The sequence below is a fragment of the Ranitomeya variabilis genome, chromosome 2 (genome assembly GCF_051348905.1).
Source record: "Ranitomeya variabilis isolate aRanVar5 chromosome 2, aRanVar5.hap1, whole genome shotgun sequence".
NCBI classification, from domain to species: Eukaryota; Metazoa; Chordata; class Amphibia; order Anura; family Dendrobatidae; genus Ranitomeya; species Ranitomeya variabilis.
In genome coordinates this window covers 253543911-253559914 of record NC_135233.1, presented here as the reverse complement: position 1 = coordinate 253559914, position 16004 = coordinate 253543911, and the positions used below count along the sequence as shown (strand labels likewise).

Below are 16004 nucleotides of genomic sequence, written 5' to 3'. Positions count from 1 at the left end.
CGATCAGCTGATCTCCCAGAAACACTCAATAGCCATTTCTGTGTCCAGGAAAGTTGTGTGAGGACCCCACCAATGATTGAGGCGGTCATCTCCCAGCATTGCTAGTCTTGGAGACTGCAGATCTGATCACATCAGCAGATCTGCCATTAATGTATCTTGTAGCAGCCATAGTGGTGGTGGTCGCTGAGCTTTTTCCCACCCAAGTATCACTAATAATTCAGGGGTTAATTAAACTCCTCCTATCAATGGATATTACTTTACCTTAAGACACTTTAATAAGGACTGTAGGACGGGGGCTTGTGACAACTTGTGCTTCCAAGATGGCTGACGGCGGATCACATGGCCCAGTAGTGTCAGGGTTGGCAGACGGGTGACGGCTTTACCTAAATATTCATTTATCTTATCCAATAAGTGCTGCAAAAGAGAAGACAGTCATCTGCAAGAACCTGTAACACTCAGAAATTGTGGTGGATCAGACAACTCAGACCACTATTGATCCTGATAATAAAGGGTACACAGCCCTGATGTAGTATTCACTCAACTTTACCTTTTTCTCCCCTTGCATAGCAGGGCTCTGGCCCACCCAGGGTGTTAAGGGAACTACAGATGGTCCAATTCGATCAATTAAGGCACTGCACTGAACTGGGAATACACTTTTAAAAGGTGCTATCCGCTCGTTTAACAGAGGGAAACCATCTTTTCAAAAGTAGCCACGCTTACCAATAGAAACCCCTTCCCCTGCAAAAGGGAAAAGACCTTGTCCTGGCCATTGCAAAAGCCTGGGTCCATTTCTTGGCTCACAACTTCATGGAAGGGGAACAACTGAACATTGCGGGGTATCAGGACAAACAAGGAAAAAACTAAGTGGAAAAGGAGATTTTTGCGTACTCACCGTAAAATCCTTTTCTCCGAGCCAATCATTGGGGGACACAGGACCCTGGGTGTTATGCTGCTGCCACTAGGAGGACACTAAGTAAACACAGAAAGAATAGCTCCTCCCCTGCAGTATACACCCTCCTGCTGGCTCTCAGTGAACCAGTTCGGTAACACAGCAGTAAGAGCTTAATATTTAACAAGGATGAACTATGTCAAAAACCAAGTTAACTCAACAAAAACCAAATCCAATAGGCTAACAGGGTGGGTGCCGTGTCCCCCAATGATTGGCCCGGAGAAAAGGATTTTACGGTGAGCACACAAAAATCTCCTTTTCTCCTACGCCTCATTGGGGGACACAGGACCATGGGACGTCCTAAAGCAGTCCCTGGGTGGGAAACAATTACAATTGCTACTTGCATCCACAAGTTACAGATGCGGCACAGCCACCTGCAGAATTCGTCTGCCGACGGTCGCATCTGCCGAGGCTTGAGAGTGAATGTGGTAATGTTTTGTAAACGTACACAGACTGGACCAAGTCGCAGCCTTACAAACTTGTGCTGCCGAAGCTTGGTGCCGGATGGCCCAAGACGCACCCACTGACCGAGTGGAGTGAGCCTTAATCCCTGCTGGGACAGGAAGACCTGACTCGGTAGGACTTTTGAATTATAGATTTATCTCCTAAGAGCTCTCACTAAATCCAGTGTGTGAAGAGCCTTCTCGATGCGATGGACTGGTGCCGGACAGAGTGACGGTAAGAATCTCCTCATTGAGATGAAAAGAGGATACAACTTTCGGTAGAAAAGAGGGGGGGTTTATGTCCTCAAAACCACCTTATCCTGATGGAAATTCAGGAACGGAACTTGAGAGGACACAGCCGCCAGCTCGGAGACTCGTCTAATAGAGGTGACCGCAACTAGAAAAGCAACTTTCCATGAACGAAGAGACAGGGAAACCTCCTGTAGAGGTTCGAAAGGAGCCTGTTGCAAGACTCCGAGGACCAGATTAAGATCCCATGGTTCCAACGGCATCCTATAGGGGGGCGCCCGATGGGAGACCCCCTGAATAAACGTCTTGACCTGTAATCTGTTGGCAATCCTGCGTTGGAAGAGAACAGACAGGGCTGAGATCTGCCCCTTGAGAGAACTAAGGGCGAGACCCAAGTCCAAACCCGTTTGTAAGAACTCGAGAATGGAAGGGATGGAAAAAACGTAGAGGAGAATGTCCTCGGTCGCTACACCATGAAAAGAAAGTCTTCCAAGTGCGATGATAGATATGCATAGACGTAGGCTTTCTAGCACCGATCATGGTAGCTATGACGTCTGGAGAGAAACCTGCCTGGGTTAGGACCCAGGACTCAACGGCCATGCCGTCAAACACAGAGCCTCGGAGTTCTGGTGGTAAAAGGGGGCTTGAGATAGCAGATCTGCGTGATTCGGTAATCGCCAGGGAACGTCTGCAACTAGTTGAACTAGTTCCGCGTACCACGCCCGGCCAATCTGGCGCAATCAGGATTACCGGTACCCTCTCCGCTTTGATTTTCTTGATGACTCGGCAGGAGAGGAAGCGGGATAAATATGTACGGAAGCCGAAAATGATGCCACGGGTGTACAAGAGCGTCTGCCCCGATGGCTGCCGGATCGTGGGACCATGAAGTCGGGAACCATGGAATTCAGCCGTGAGGCCATCAGATCCACGTCCGGGGTTCCCCAACGACAGCAGATCTGGTGGAAGATCTCCAGATGGAGAGAGACCACTCCCCGGAGTCGAGGCATTGCCGACTGAGGAAGTCTGCCTCCCAATTGTCCACTCCCGGGATGTGAACCGCAGAGATCATGGAGCGGTTTTCCTCGGCCCATCGGAGGATGTGGCCTGTTATGGTCTGGTGATGTAGGAGCGACATGCGACTAGCTCTGAGCAGGTGGTAACTATACAGACCGCAGTTCCTGATCTTAACACAGACACTAGCAGTAGCCGTGGGATGTTCCTGTCACTCCCTGGACACCTCGTCACAGCCGGAGAACTAGCTACCCCTAAAGGTAGAAACAGGAAAGCTATCTTGCCTCAGAGAAAATCCCCAAAGGATAGGACAGCCCCCCACAAATAATGACTGAGAGGAGAAGGAAATGACATACGTAGTATGAAACAAGATTTAGCAAAGGAGGCCATCTCTAGCTAGATAGAATTAGTACAGGACAGAACACTGTGCGGTCAGTAATAAAAACTAGAAAAAAGTCCACCGCAGAGAAATGCAAAAATCTCCACACCTAACTAAAGGTGTGGAGGGCAAACTCTGCTGCCCAGAGCTTCCAGCTTAGCGGAATAGGTTCATACTGATAAGCTGGACAAATGAGCAAAACATAGAAAGTGTTGAACAACAAAGTCCACAACAAGTGAACTGCAAAAGGACAAGCAAGGACTTAGCTTTGCTGAACTGGTCAGAGTGTCAGGGAAATCCAAAGAGCCGTGACTCCAGGCTGGAACAATTGACAACTGGCATTGAATGAGGGAACAGGCCAGACTAATATAGCCGAGCCAGAAAGACGATCAGTGAAAACAGCTGCTGATGCTAAATCCCAGAAGCAGCCATACCACTCAAAACCACAGGAGGGAGCCCAAGAACAGAATTCACAAAAATGCCACTTACAACCACCGGAGGGAGCCCAAGAGCGGAATTCACAACAGTGGTCTACCTCTGTCATGGCCACCCTGCTGCGGGTTCCCCTCTGGCAGTTGATGTATGCCACTGCAGTGGCGTTGTCGGACTGAATCCTGATTGGGTGACCTGCTAGGAAGGGATGGAACTGGAGAAGTGCCAGCCTGATCGCCCAGATTTCCAAGATGTTGATTGGAAGGCGTGATTCCTGGGGGGGGGGGGACCAGCGGCCCTGAGCAGTGTGAAGAAGGAACACCGCTCCCCAGCCTAGAAGGCTGGCGTCTGTCGTCACAACTAGCCAGTGTACTGGAAGAAAAGACTTCCCTCGATTCAGGGAGGATTTCAATGTCCACCACCTGAGAGACTGTTTGACTCGCTGGGGAAGGAGGAACCGACGGTCTAGGGAGAACTGGTTCCTGTCCCAAACAGCCAGGAGGGCATGCTGTAGAGGGCGGAGGTGTAGTTGGGCAAATAGAACCACCTCCATAGCTGCTACCATCCTGCCGAGGACTCTCATACTGAAGCGCAGAGAGTGAGAGCGAGGCTGAGAGAGCTTCTGAGCTTCTCGCTGTAAGACAGATCTTTTCCGGGGGAAGAAGAACAAACCCCCGGGACGAGTTGAGTATCATTCCTAGAAAGGAAATTCGCTGAGCCGGTACTGGGGAAGATTTTTTAAAGTTTATCTTCCAACCCAGGCGAGAAAGGGTATCTATTGTGATGGCCACGGCTTCCTTGCAGGAGCGGAAAGAGGGGCCTTTGATGAGGATATCGTCTAAATACGGGAGCGCCACCCCTCCTCGGGTGTGGATTATGGCCACGGCAGCCACCATGACCTTGGAGAATACCCTGGGAGGGGTGGCGAGGCCGAAGGGCAGAGTAACGAATTGGAAGTGATCTTCCTGAACTGCGAAGCGAAGAAACCTTTGGTGAGAAGGTAAAATAGGAATGTGGAGGTATGCGTCCTGGATGTCTATAGACGCCAGGAACTCGCCTTTTTCCATGGAGGCGATGACAGAACGAAGCGATTCCATCCGGAAACGTCGTACCCTGACGAACTTGTTTAGCAGTTTTAGGTCCAGTATGGGCCGTACTGTACCGTCCTTCTTTGGAACAATGAAGAGGTTTGAATAAAAACCTTGAAACCTTTCGCTTTGAGGGACCGGAATAATAACTCCGTCTTTTCTCAAAGAGCTTATAGCTTTGAAGAACTCTAATGCTTTTGCCCTGGGAGGAGAAGACAGGAAAAAACAGTTTGGAGGACGAGTTTAGAGATCTATCTTGTATCTGGAGGACACTAGATCGCGGACCCACTCGTCGTGAACGACCGAGAGCCACGCAGCACTGAAGGAAAGCAGGCGGCTGCCTACTTTGAGGGTGTCCCCCGGATACCGCAGGGAGTCATTGTGTGGAAGGTCTGCCCGTTCTGGCACCTCTGGATCCCGGCTGCCTTGGCCTGCCTCTCCATGAAGGGGAAGGCTTAAAAGAGGCCTGTGAACCTCTGTCTCCACGTTGTGCCCGGCCGGAACATGTGGAAATAGAGGACCAGTTTGAGTTGTAACGAGGAGAAAAAAAAAAAAAAAAAAAAAATCGGGAACGAGCCTGTGGTTGCAGGTTCAAAAAGGGCCGAGAGGGTCTCTGTTGTGGAAGAAATTTACTCTTCCCTCCAGTGGTGTCAGAAATTAACTAGTCGAGCTTTTCGACAAAAAGGCGACCGCTCTGATATGGGATTGAAGTCAATTACTTTTTGGAAGTAGAATCCGCACGCCAGTCCCTGAGCCATAAGCACCTCCGGATGGTGATGGCATTTGCTGCGGCTTGAGAAGCGCAGTCAGCGGCATCCAGGGACGCGGTCACTACAAAATCTCCAGCTCTGGCTATCTGAGTAGCGAGTTCTGCTATCTCGGGGGGAAGATTGGTATCCAGTACTGCTGAAGACAAGACCTCAGCCCAGTGGGTCATCGCCTTAGCCACCCACGTAGCGGCAAAAGATAGAAAGAGTGCGGCCGCTGAGGCTTCAAAGGCAGAACGCGCCATATTGTCGATCGGTTGGATTTTTAATAGAGGCGCCCTCCGAGGAGGATAAACAGATTTCGTAGCCAGGCGCGATACCGGAGGATCTACTGGGGGAGATTGTGACCAATCTTTTCTTAGATCCTGGGCAAAGGGATATTTGGACTCCATGGGCTTTTGCCCTGTGAATCGTTTATCTGGACGGATCCTGTGAGATTCCACAATTTGCTTAAACTCAGGATGAGTGGAGAACACTCTGTGAGCTCGTTTGGTCCTCTTAAAGGACATGGCATGATCCGTTTTAGATAAGGGTTCCTCCTCAAGTCTCAAAGCCTTATTCACTGACTCAATTAGAGAGTCGAGAGTCTCCTGATCGTGATGAAATTCCTGATCTAGGGACAAGTCAGAATCGTCCTCTGAAACAGGTTTTCTACTAGCCCCAGTGGAAGGGGAGCGAGAAATGGAGCTCTCAGAACCTGAAAACCGTTGATGGTCTGGGGATATGGTATGAGTCCTTTTCCTGGAAGAGTGAGAACTCCTTGGCAAGGTACGACCCCTGGAGTACGAGGGGTTCTGACCATCGGAAGCGTCGTCCGTATTAGTGCCCTGGTTAGAGGAAGGGTCTCAGAATGAGTCTAACGCTTTTGCCAGGGATGCCATAGACCGGGAAAGGGAGGTAACCCACTCAGGGGGACTAGGCTCACTGGGTTCAGTATCAGCAACAGGTGGTTCCTGAGCCGTCACCGGTTCACAAGCTGTGCACTATGCAGTATTGTGACCCCGGGGTAATGATACCTTACAAGGGGTACATGCCGCGAAAAATACAGTGTGGATTTTCCCAGAATTTTTGTAAAGCTTTGGTTGAGGCATAGTAAAGCCTGGAGGAAAGCGCTTACTAGCAGGGGAAGGGTTAAGCTATGTGTCTGCAGCTTACCCAGGGACTGTGTCTTGAGTCCCCAGGGCAGGTCCGCAGTGTAGGCAGAGAAAAACGCTAGTCCTGAGGGCTGTGATAGGAAACGCTGGAGCAGTGCTGCAGCATCAGGGCTGTGGGTGTCCCAAGATGGCCGCCGAGACCAGGAAGTGGGAGCTCATCACAGGGAACGAGGAGCGCCAGGAAAAGTGGGCGGGGCTAACTGCCGGTGGGCGTGACCAAAACTCTGGCCTGTATTGAGGGAAAAATGTATTTATTTTTTTCCTTCTTTCCTCTGCGGTTGCGGCCTGCAGCGCCGCGACCGCTATTAGTGCCATCATTAGCTGCACTCCTTCGTGGGGTTGCCGCACTACGGACCACCCACGGACACAGGCTTAAGGTGCGGACCTCCCATACCCCGGGGACCAGGACCCCCCAGCGCCTCGGCCCCCGCAGTGTACTCACGGTAGATGCGGTGGGCCGGTGCTCAATCCACCGTCGCCATTGTCAGGGAGGGGGTGGAGAGCTTCTGCCGCCATGCGTCATCCGCTATATCAGTGGTGATGCAGAGGGGGGCTGCATGGATGCCATATATATCATGTCCGGCTATGCACCTGGCTCCAGGAGAGGTAGATGGAGGGCTAATCCATGTGGTCGACTGCTATTGAGGGGGGGGGAGATCGGAACGCGAAGGAACCGTCGCCCGTAATATGAGCTCAGGGCTGGCATCCAACGTTGCAGGAAAGGATACGGGAGAAGCGCTCCACGTACTTGCCTGTTGATGGTTCGGAGGAGATCGGAACCTAGAAAGGAACCGTCACCCCCATTCACTCCGTTAAGGAAAAATAGAAGAAAAAGTAAAAAGCTAAAATAAAAATGGTGGGGTCTGAAACAGACCCAAGTGCCTCCTACAGACACTAAGCAAGAACTGGTTCACTGAGAGCCAGCAGGAGGGTGTATACTGCAGGGGAGGAGCTATTCTTTCTGTGTTTACTTAGTGTCCTCTTAGGGTACTGTCACACTCTGCAACTTTCCAACGATCACGACCAGCGATACGACCTGGCCGTGATCGTTGGAAAGTCGTTGTGTGGTCGCTGGGGAGCTGTAACAGACCTCTCTCCAGCGACCAACGATGCCGAAGGCCCCGGGTAACCAGGGTAAACATCGGGTTACTAAGCGCAGGGCCGCCCTTAGTAACCCGATGTTTACCCTGGTTACCATCGTAAAAGTAAAAAAAAACAAACAGTACATACTCACATTCCAGTGTCCCGTCAGGTCCCTCGCAGTCTGCTTCCCGCTCTGACTGAGTGCCGCCGTAAAGTGAAAGCAGATCACAGCGGTGACGTCACCGCTGTGCTCTGCTTACTTTACGGCCGGCAGTCAGTCAGAGCGGGAAGCAGACTGCAAGGGACCCTGACGGACACCGGAATGTGAGTATGTACTGTTTTTTTTTTTTTTTTTTTTTTTTTTTTTACTTTTACGATGGTAACCAGGGTAAACATCGGGTTACTAAGCGAGGCCCTGCGCTTAGTAACCCGATGTTTACCCTGGTTACAAGCGAACACATCGTTGGATCGGTGTCACACACACCGATCCAACGATGACAGCGGGAGATCCAGCGACGAAAGAAAGTCCCAAACGATCTGCTACGACGTACGATTCTCAGCAGGGTCCCTGATCGCTGCTGCGTGTCAGACACAGCGATATCGTATGGATATCGCTGGAACGTCACGGATCGTACCGTCGTAGCGACAAAAGTGCCACTGTGAGACAGTACCCTTAGTGCCAGCAGCTTAACACCCATGGTCCTGTGTTCCCTAATGAGGCGTAGGAGAAATTTCCATTATCAGCTTTAGAAGCTAGACCCTCTAGAGAAAGTGACCCAACTTGCCCCACCTTAAATGTGACATACAAAGTTGGTGATAGAGGTAAAAATATTTTGATCTCAGGACATACATTATTCTCCTCTGTAGCATAACCCCAAATTATCTGACTCCATGAATTAGAAGGTTTTAACAAGTGGGAAGACAAAGGGATTCCCTTAGGGTATGTGCACACGTCAGGATTTCTTGCAGAAACTTCCTGAAGAAAACCGGAAATTTTCTGCAAGAAATCCGCATATTTTTTTTTGCGTTTTTTTAGCATTTTGCAAGCGTAATTAGCTTGCAGAATGCTAAAGTTTTCCAAGCGATCTGTAGCATCGCTTGGAAAACTGATTGACAGGTTGGTCACACTTGTCAAACATAGTGTTTGACAAGTGTGACCAACTTTTTACTATAGATGCTGCCTATGCAGCATCAATAGTAAAAGATAGAAGGTTTAAAAATAATAATAAAAAAAAAAATGGTTATACTCACCTGCAGGCGTCCGTTCCTATAGATGCTGTGTGTGTTCAGGACCTTCGATGACGTCGCGGCTTGTGATTGGTCGCTGAGCAGTCACATGACCAATCACAAGGCCGTGACGTCATCGCAGGTCCTGAACACAGACCATCTAAAGGAACGGAAGCATGCCTCCGGGGCCATCGAAGGTGAGTATATCACTATTTTTTATTTTAATTCTTTTTTTTTTTTTTTTTTTTTAACAATTATATGGTCTCCTCTCCTCCACCCTGGGTACCAACCGCACATAATCTGCTTACTTCCCGCATGGTGTGCACAGCCCCGTGCGGGAAGTAAGCAGATCAATGCACTCTTAGGTGTGCGGAATCCCCAAAATTCCGCATTTTTAATGAACATGTTGCTTTTTTTTTCCGCGATGCGATTTTTTCGCGGAAAAAAAAAATGCAACATTTGCACAAGAAATGCGGAATACACTGTAAATAATAGGAGGCATATGTAAGCGGGTTTTTTTTCGCGTTTTTATCATGTTTTTATAGCGAAAAAACGCGAAAAAAACGCGAAAAAAACGTGAAAAATATTGAACGTGTGCACATGGCCTTACTGTCTAGTGTTGCGTAATGGATCATTCAAACTTTTTGAACAAATTCCTTCTGCGTTCAATCTTCCATGTGAAACTTCATCAATATCTGCAACTTTGTCATGCATTTAACCCCTTAACCACTGGAGGCATTATCGGTTTTACGTTTTCGTTTTTTTGCTCCCTTTCTTCTCAAGAGCCAGAACTTTTTTTTATTTTTCCATCAATATAGCCATGTTAGGGCTTGTTTTTTTGCGGGAGGAGTTGTACTTTTGAACGACATCATTGGTTTTACCATGTTGTGTACTAGAAAACGGGAAAAAAAAAATTCCAAGTGAGGTGAAATTGCAAATAAAGTGCAATTCCACACTTGTTTTTTGTTTGGCTATTTTGCTAGGTTCACTAAATGCTAAAACTGACCTGCCATTATGATTCTCCAGGTCATTACAAGTTCATAGACACCAAACATGTCTAGGTTCTTTTTTATCTAAGTGGTGAAAAAAAAAAAAAAAAAAAAAAATTGCACCATTTTAGCATCTCCATTTTTCGTGATCTCGGGTTAGGAGAGGGCTTATTTTTCTGCGTGCCGAGCTGACGTTTTTATTGAACTTATTTTGGTTCAGAGATGACCTTTTGATAGCCGGTTACTACATTTTAAGCCAATGTCATGGCGACCTAAAAAAAACGTAATTCTGGCGTTTTTACTTTTTTTTTTTTCTCACTACACCGTTTAGCAATCAGGTTAATTTTTTTTCTTTATTGATACATCGGGCAATTCTGAACTCAGCGATTCCAAATATCTGTATATTTGATTTTTTTTTCTTTTTTGAATGGAGAGAAAGGAGGGTGATTTGAACTTTAATATTTATTTTTTTTTATATATATATATATATATATATATATATATATATATATATATATATATATATATATATATATATATATATATATATATATATTTTTTTTTTTTTTACTTTTGGCATGCTTTAATAGTCTCCATGGGAGGCTAGAAGCTGCCATAGCCTGACCGGCTCTGCTACATAAAGGTAATGGTCAGATTACCTCTATGTAGTAGAATTACTCACTTGCTATGAGCGTGGACCACTGAGTGGCGCTCACAGCAATCCGGCAGTGACAACCATAGAGGTCTCCAGGAGATCTCTGGCTATCATGTCAATGACTGGTGACCCACGATCACGTGACATGGGTCACCGGTGGGTGGGGTTCTGGCCCAATGGCCGGAAGCACGAGTTAAATGCCGCTGTCACGTTTGACAGCGGCATTTAACGGGTTAATATCTGTGGGTGGATCACAATTCCACCAGCGGCTATTCCGGGAACGTGTCAGCTGTTCAAAACAGCAGACATGTGCCGGGAAAGATGTGGGCTCACCATCGAAGGCCATATCAAAGGGAGGGAGTCCGACATCTATGGACTATTATGCCCGATGTCAGAAAGGGGTTAATGCACAACTTAAAGGGAACCTGTCACCCCCAAAATCAAAGGTGAGCTAAGCCCACCAGCATCAGGGGCTTATCTACAGCATTCTGGCTTAGCTCATCTTCGATTTTGGGGGTGACAGGTTCCCTTTAAGATTAATACCATTAACATTGATAAACACTACATAAGGGCTCTTTCACACGTCCGAGGCTCCGGTGCGTGTGGTGACAGTTTTCACACGTACCAGAGACAATGACACACGGTAGACCCATTCAAGTGAATGGGTGTGCACATAGTGTGTTTCCACGGTCCATCTGTATAACACGGTGACATGTCCGTTTTTTTACCGTCACCATGTGACAAAATGTCCCGCACACAGAGCCATGTGACACACCAGCGCCAAGGAAGAAGAGCTACAGTAATCGCTGTTCCCCGATGCTGAAGACACTCAGTCTCCCCTGCTCTGCCAGCGATCAGCGTGAGCAGGGGAGAATGAGGAGAGTTATATTCAATTGATAACAGCGGCAGCTGATGGGACTATTACTCCCCATCAGCCTACACCTGCTGCCGCTAATAACAGTGACAGCAGGAGCGGATGATGGGAGTATTCATCAGCTGGCTCCTGCGCTATAAAAAAAAAAAATAAAAAAAAAAAAAAAATCCAGCTTTAGTTCCCCTCTATTTTTTATAACCAGCCAGGCAAAACTGACAGCTGGCAGTTATGGCCCTCAGCTGTCAGCAAGACTAGTTATCAATAATAGAGAGGTCCCCATGCTGTTTTTTTTAAATGGCATGGGGTAAAACCCCATTTTTTGACAACCAGCCTTGCTAAAGCTGACAGCTGGGAGCTGTTAAAAGGCTATTGATATAGGGCCATCCCAGCCTGAAAATAGCAGCCCGCAGCTGCCCAGAAAAGTCTCAGTTGCCACTCCTCATCCCAACCAAAAACATTGGAGTTGATGGACATTCAAGTGGAGAGTTTTTTTTTTCTAGAAAATTAAATGCCCCTTTAAGTCAGCATGACATATCTGCGCATGGGCAATTAAAGGGGCAGTCTGGGAAGACTAATATATTGTGATTTCTTCTGCAGTGCCACACCTATCCACAGGTTGTGTCTGGTCTTGTAGTTTGGCTCCACTTAGATGAATACACTGAGCTGCAATACCACATGGTGCCTGACTGGCGGTGCAGCTGGAAAGAGCAACCAACTTTTCTACTCTAGGGCTGCGACATCATGCAAGATGGATTCATCCCTCACCTTGTCATGAGGCTCTTGTACCATGGAGAGGATCAGCATCGCTTGTTCAGAATTACTTTCCAGATAATGATCCACCAGATTGTTCACAAGGACCGGTGAGCGATCTGCAGGACACAAGATAAGGAGGGTCACATGCACTATATGGCGGCACACGGAGCATACAGTGGTCAGTAACAGGTTCCGGACACCTCAATAAGGGGTCACTCTGGATTGTACTCCCCAGTCCCAAGTACCTGAGCTGAGCTGCTCCCGGATCTGCTTGTGTATGTCGTCCAGTTGCTGCAGATCAGTGGACTCCAGCAGGCTGAGGTTCTCCCACACGGTCATTGGGTGGGCCATGCTGCTGTCCAGGTGGGTGTGCTGGTGTTAGGACACAGGAGGTTCTAGGTCACAGCAGGGTCCTCATCTGTGCCTCCTCCAAGCTGCAGAGACATTACAGGATGAATGGCTGTTCCTCGGGTGACACAGCCAACTGCATAGATAATATGGAATTATTGAAGAGACCACTCTGGGTTCTCCGGCTATTATCCCACCATGATTGCCCAACATGAGGGCATCAAAGGGAGGCCTGGCAATACCACCTCCATAATAACAGCTGCCTGGATGGACCCCAGTCACAGGGGGAACGACCCAAAAGCTTGGGCTTGTCAGCCATAGAGGAGTGCCGTGAAAAATGAGCGGACCCTCCTCGGTCTCTGAGAACCCATGACAACACTGCCTGTCTGTGCTTGGACCTTCTACTTAAAAACGATATCCAGGACATTAGGAAAAAAAAGCCATGTAGTGGCTAACAGAGGCAACTGCTGCCAGAGATTCAGCTGCTCCCTGTCAACAGAGCTGCAGTTTCTCTTCCTGTTGACAGGGCAGGACTACTGGTGTCATGGGGGAAGACAGCTGTCAATCATCAACTGTGCAGCACAAGTCACCTGTCAGTCAGCAACTTATCACCAATCCTGTGGAGCTGGGAAAGTCTGCAGTGTCAGGAACCACCCTTTAAAGTAGCTCACCCTTAACATGCACAAAAAAGATCCTTACCACAACACCGCCTGTCTGCAACAAACAGATCCATACGTGCACTTACATAAAGCATTTAAAGGGGAAGATCACTTTCTGGCAAGGTTTTAACAATGGCCATTATTAAAGACCCCCATGGCTACCCGAGTCAGGTGTAAACAATAGCTGCGCCCATACCAATCAAGGTGACAGTGGTTACAAGAGCAAATCATGTTCCCGAAGGCAAGGACAACTCGCAACTGCACAGAAGAGGATGGAGCTAGGGAGGCGATCACACAATTATCTATATGCCATCATTATTGCCGCCATCATTATTGCTGTGGACGTAGCTTATCACCTGCTAACACTGTGGGGGTAAGGGGTCTTCACTGCTGATGTGTAGCAACAAAATTAGTTTAAAAATTGGCATTGATTTAAACTAGAAGGGGGTCTTCCCATTAGTAATAAAGGTATGGGTAGGTATAGTCTGTGGGTGTCTGAACGATGGGGCCGCAGTGCTGTGTCACCTTACTGGCACCAAACCAACCGCTGTGCAGGGATTTTAAGTGTAAATATTGCCACCTTTAGTTCCCTGCACAGCCAGGTGGTCGGGGGGGCGCCACATCGCAGGAGAAAATAGGGAAGACATTTTAAAACCATCCCTGTGTTCATTACATTATTGGGAACAATACAGACAGGTAGCGTTGTTAAAGGGAATTATTCTATGACTGATTGTTGGTTCTGTGCTGCGTCAGTGACAAAAATGGAGGTGTCTCATAGCACACAGTCCCCCTGCTGGGCTCAGGCATCATCTGTAGTCACAGGAGCACATCAGCTCCACTATCTATAGGTTTCCTGGAATCAGACAGCTAAAATAGAGCAAGAGATGAGATCAGGGCCTGTCCACATACTACAGAGCCCCTGCTGCCATGGAGGGATGGGGCCAGAACAAATGCCTGCAGACCACCACAATCACAGCCTCTCCCAACGGCAGGAGGTCCTGCTGCAAATGGACAAAGCTCATCAATCTCCTACTACAACTACCTCAGCCTGCTGTCAATGAATTGAAGCGCCCGCCCATCACGTCTAACAGCCAAGAGCTTACAATAAGAAAACATCATTAGCCCCAACATCTTCAGGGCTGAAGGCTTGTGACAATGTATCAGAGCAGGCAACGAGCCGATCAGCTACTTCACAGGAGACAAATGTAACATCCTCAGATGACACCGAGCGCAAGAAACAAAGAAGGGTACAAAGGAAAGATCCAAAAAGGTGAAGAATCAGAAGTGTTCTGCCAGAAGACAGAACGTGAGCAAAAAAGAAAAATTATTCACATAACAGGACATCAGCTATTCCTATTCTGTGCCTCATTATGTAATCCCCCACTGAGCGCCACCGACTACTGAGCCGCGGAGCTAATCCCAGCCTGCACGGTAGCAACTGAGCCGCGGAGCTAATCCGCACCTGCACGGTACCAACTGAGCCACGGCGCTAATCTGTACCTGCACGGTACCAACTGAGCCACCGAGCTAATCCCAGCCTGCGCGGTACCAACTGAGCCACAGAGCTAATCCCAGCCTGCACGATACCAACTGGGCCACGGAGCTAATCCCACCCTGCGCGGTACCGACCGCCAAGAAGCGAAGCTAATCCCACCATGCGCGGTACCAACCGCTGAGAAGCAAAGCTAATCCCACCATGCGCGGTACCAACCGCTGAGAAGCAAAGCTAATCCCACCCTGCGATGGAACCGACTGCCGAGAAGCAAAGCTAGTCCCACCCTGTGTGGTACCGACCACCGAGAAGCAAAACTAATCCCACCCTGCGCGGTACCGACCGCCAAGAAGTGAAGCTAATCCCACCCTGCGCGGTACCGACCGCCGAGAAGCGAAGCTAATCCCACCCTGTGCGGTAGAGACCACCGAAAAGCAAAGCTAATCCCACCATGCGCGGTATAAACCGCCGAGAAGCAAAGCTAATCCCGCCGTGCGCGGTACCAACCGCCAAAAAGCAAAGCTAATCCCACCCTGCGCGGTACCGACCACCGAGAAGTGAAGCTAATACCAGCCTGCGAGGCACCAACTGAGCGGTAGCCAATGCTGATCTGCATAAATAATCCCATCCTGTGTGATACTGCCTGCTAAACCATGTACCTAGCCCCACCTTCACTTACCAGCAGGGTGTCTAATCAAGTGATACTCCTGCTGCGGTACACAACCGGGTTCTTAGATCACAAACATTGTTAGACCTCTGCTTGCTGTGGAGTAGGAGCCTCTAGATCGGCCACGATCGTTCCCACGGCTGAGGGTTCGTGACAGTTGCAGCCATTCCTGTGACCTGGGGAGCAGCACATTTTGCTCTGATGCTTTGTTACAATGTGTCAGTGCAGGTTACATTGCGCAGACTGGGTACAGCTGTAACAAAGCCTCAGCTCTGAAAAAGATCAGGTCAGGACGTGACCTCAGTCCCTAGAAGACAAGAACGTTTCCATTCACTGACAGTAATCACAGATTGTGACAAAGGGCAGAAATGAGCCGGGGCCATACCACTATGCTGTGCGGGGGGGGGGGGGGGAAGTAACGGTGCAGGTAACTAATAACCAACAACAGACCGAACCACCTCCCCGCAGCTGAGGAGAAGGCGAGCGGCGCCCCGCACACACTGCCGCCACCATCCCCGGCCCGCCTGCCGGGTCCTCACCGCGAGTCTCCGGTCAGCACCGACACCACAACTCCTCCGTGCTCGTCCCCCTCACACAGACAGCCTGTTTACCTCACAGCTCCTCAGGGCGCCGCCATCTTGTGTCGCAGTGCCGCCCCCTTCCGTCTGTTTCCTTCCACCAATGAGAAGAATAAAATAGTCCTGTCTCTCCTGCCGCTCTTCCCCTCCGGCCTTGTTTAGCTGAGCATTTGGACCAAAATAGTTATATTCAGCGCGGCTGTGTTT

General features: G+C 48.9%; 1 protein-coding gene across 2 annotated transcripts in view; it reads right to left on the bottom strand.

Annotated features, from left to right (window-relative positions):
• TSC1 (TSC complex subunit 1) overlaps positions 1-15959 on the bottom strand; it is a 28709-nt gene extending 12750 nt beyond the window's left edge. The window contains exons 1-4 of one of the 2 annotated variants that reach the window (XM_077284638.1): positions 15831-15959; positions 12299-12487; positions 12066-12169; positions 262-414 (exon numbers count right to left, since the gene is read on the bottom strand). In XM_077284638.1, the coding sequence (XP_077140753.1) occupies positions 262-414; positions 12066-12169; positions 12299-12404 (363 nt within the window). In that variant the 5' untranslated portion in view covers positions 12405-12487; positions 15831-15959. Of the gene's footprint in view, positions 1-261; positions 415-12065; positions 12170-12298; positions 12488-15758 lie in introns of both variants that reach the window. The other variant, XM_077284637.1, reaches the window with a different exon arrangement.
• Positions 15960-16004: the final 45 nt, after the last annotated feature.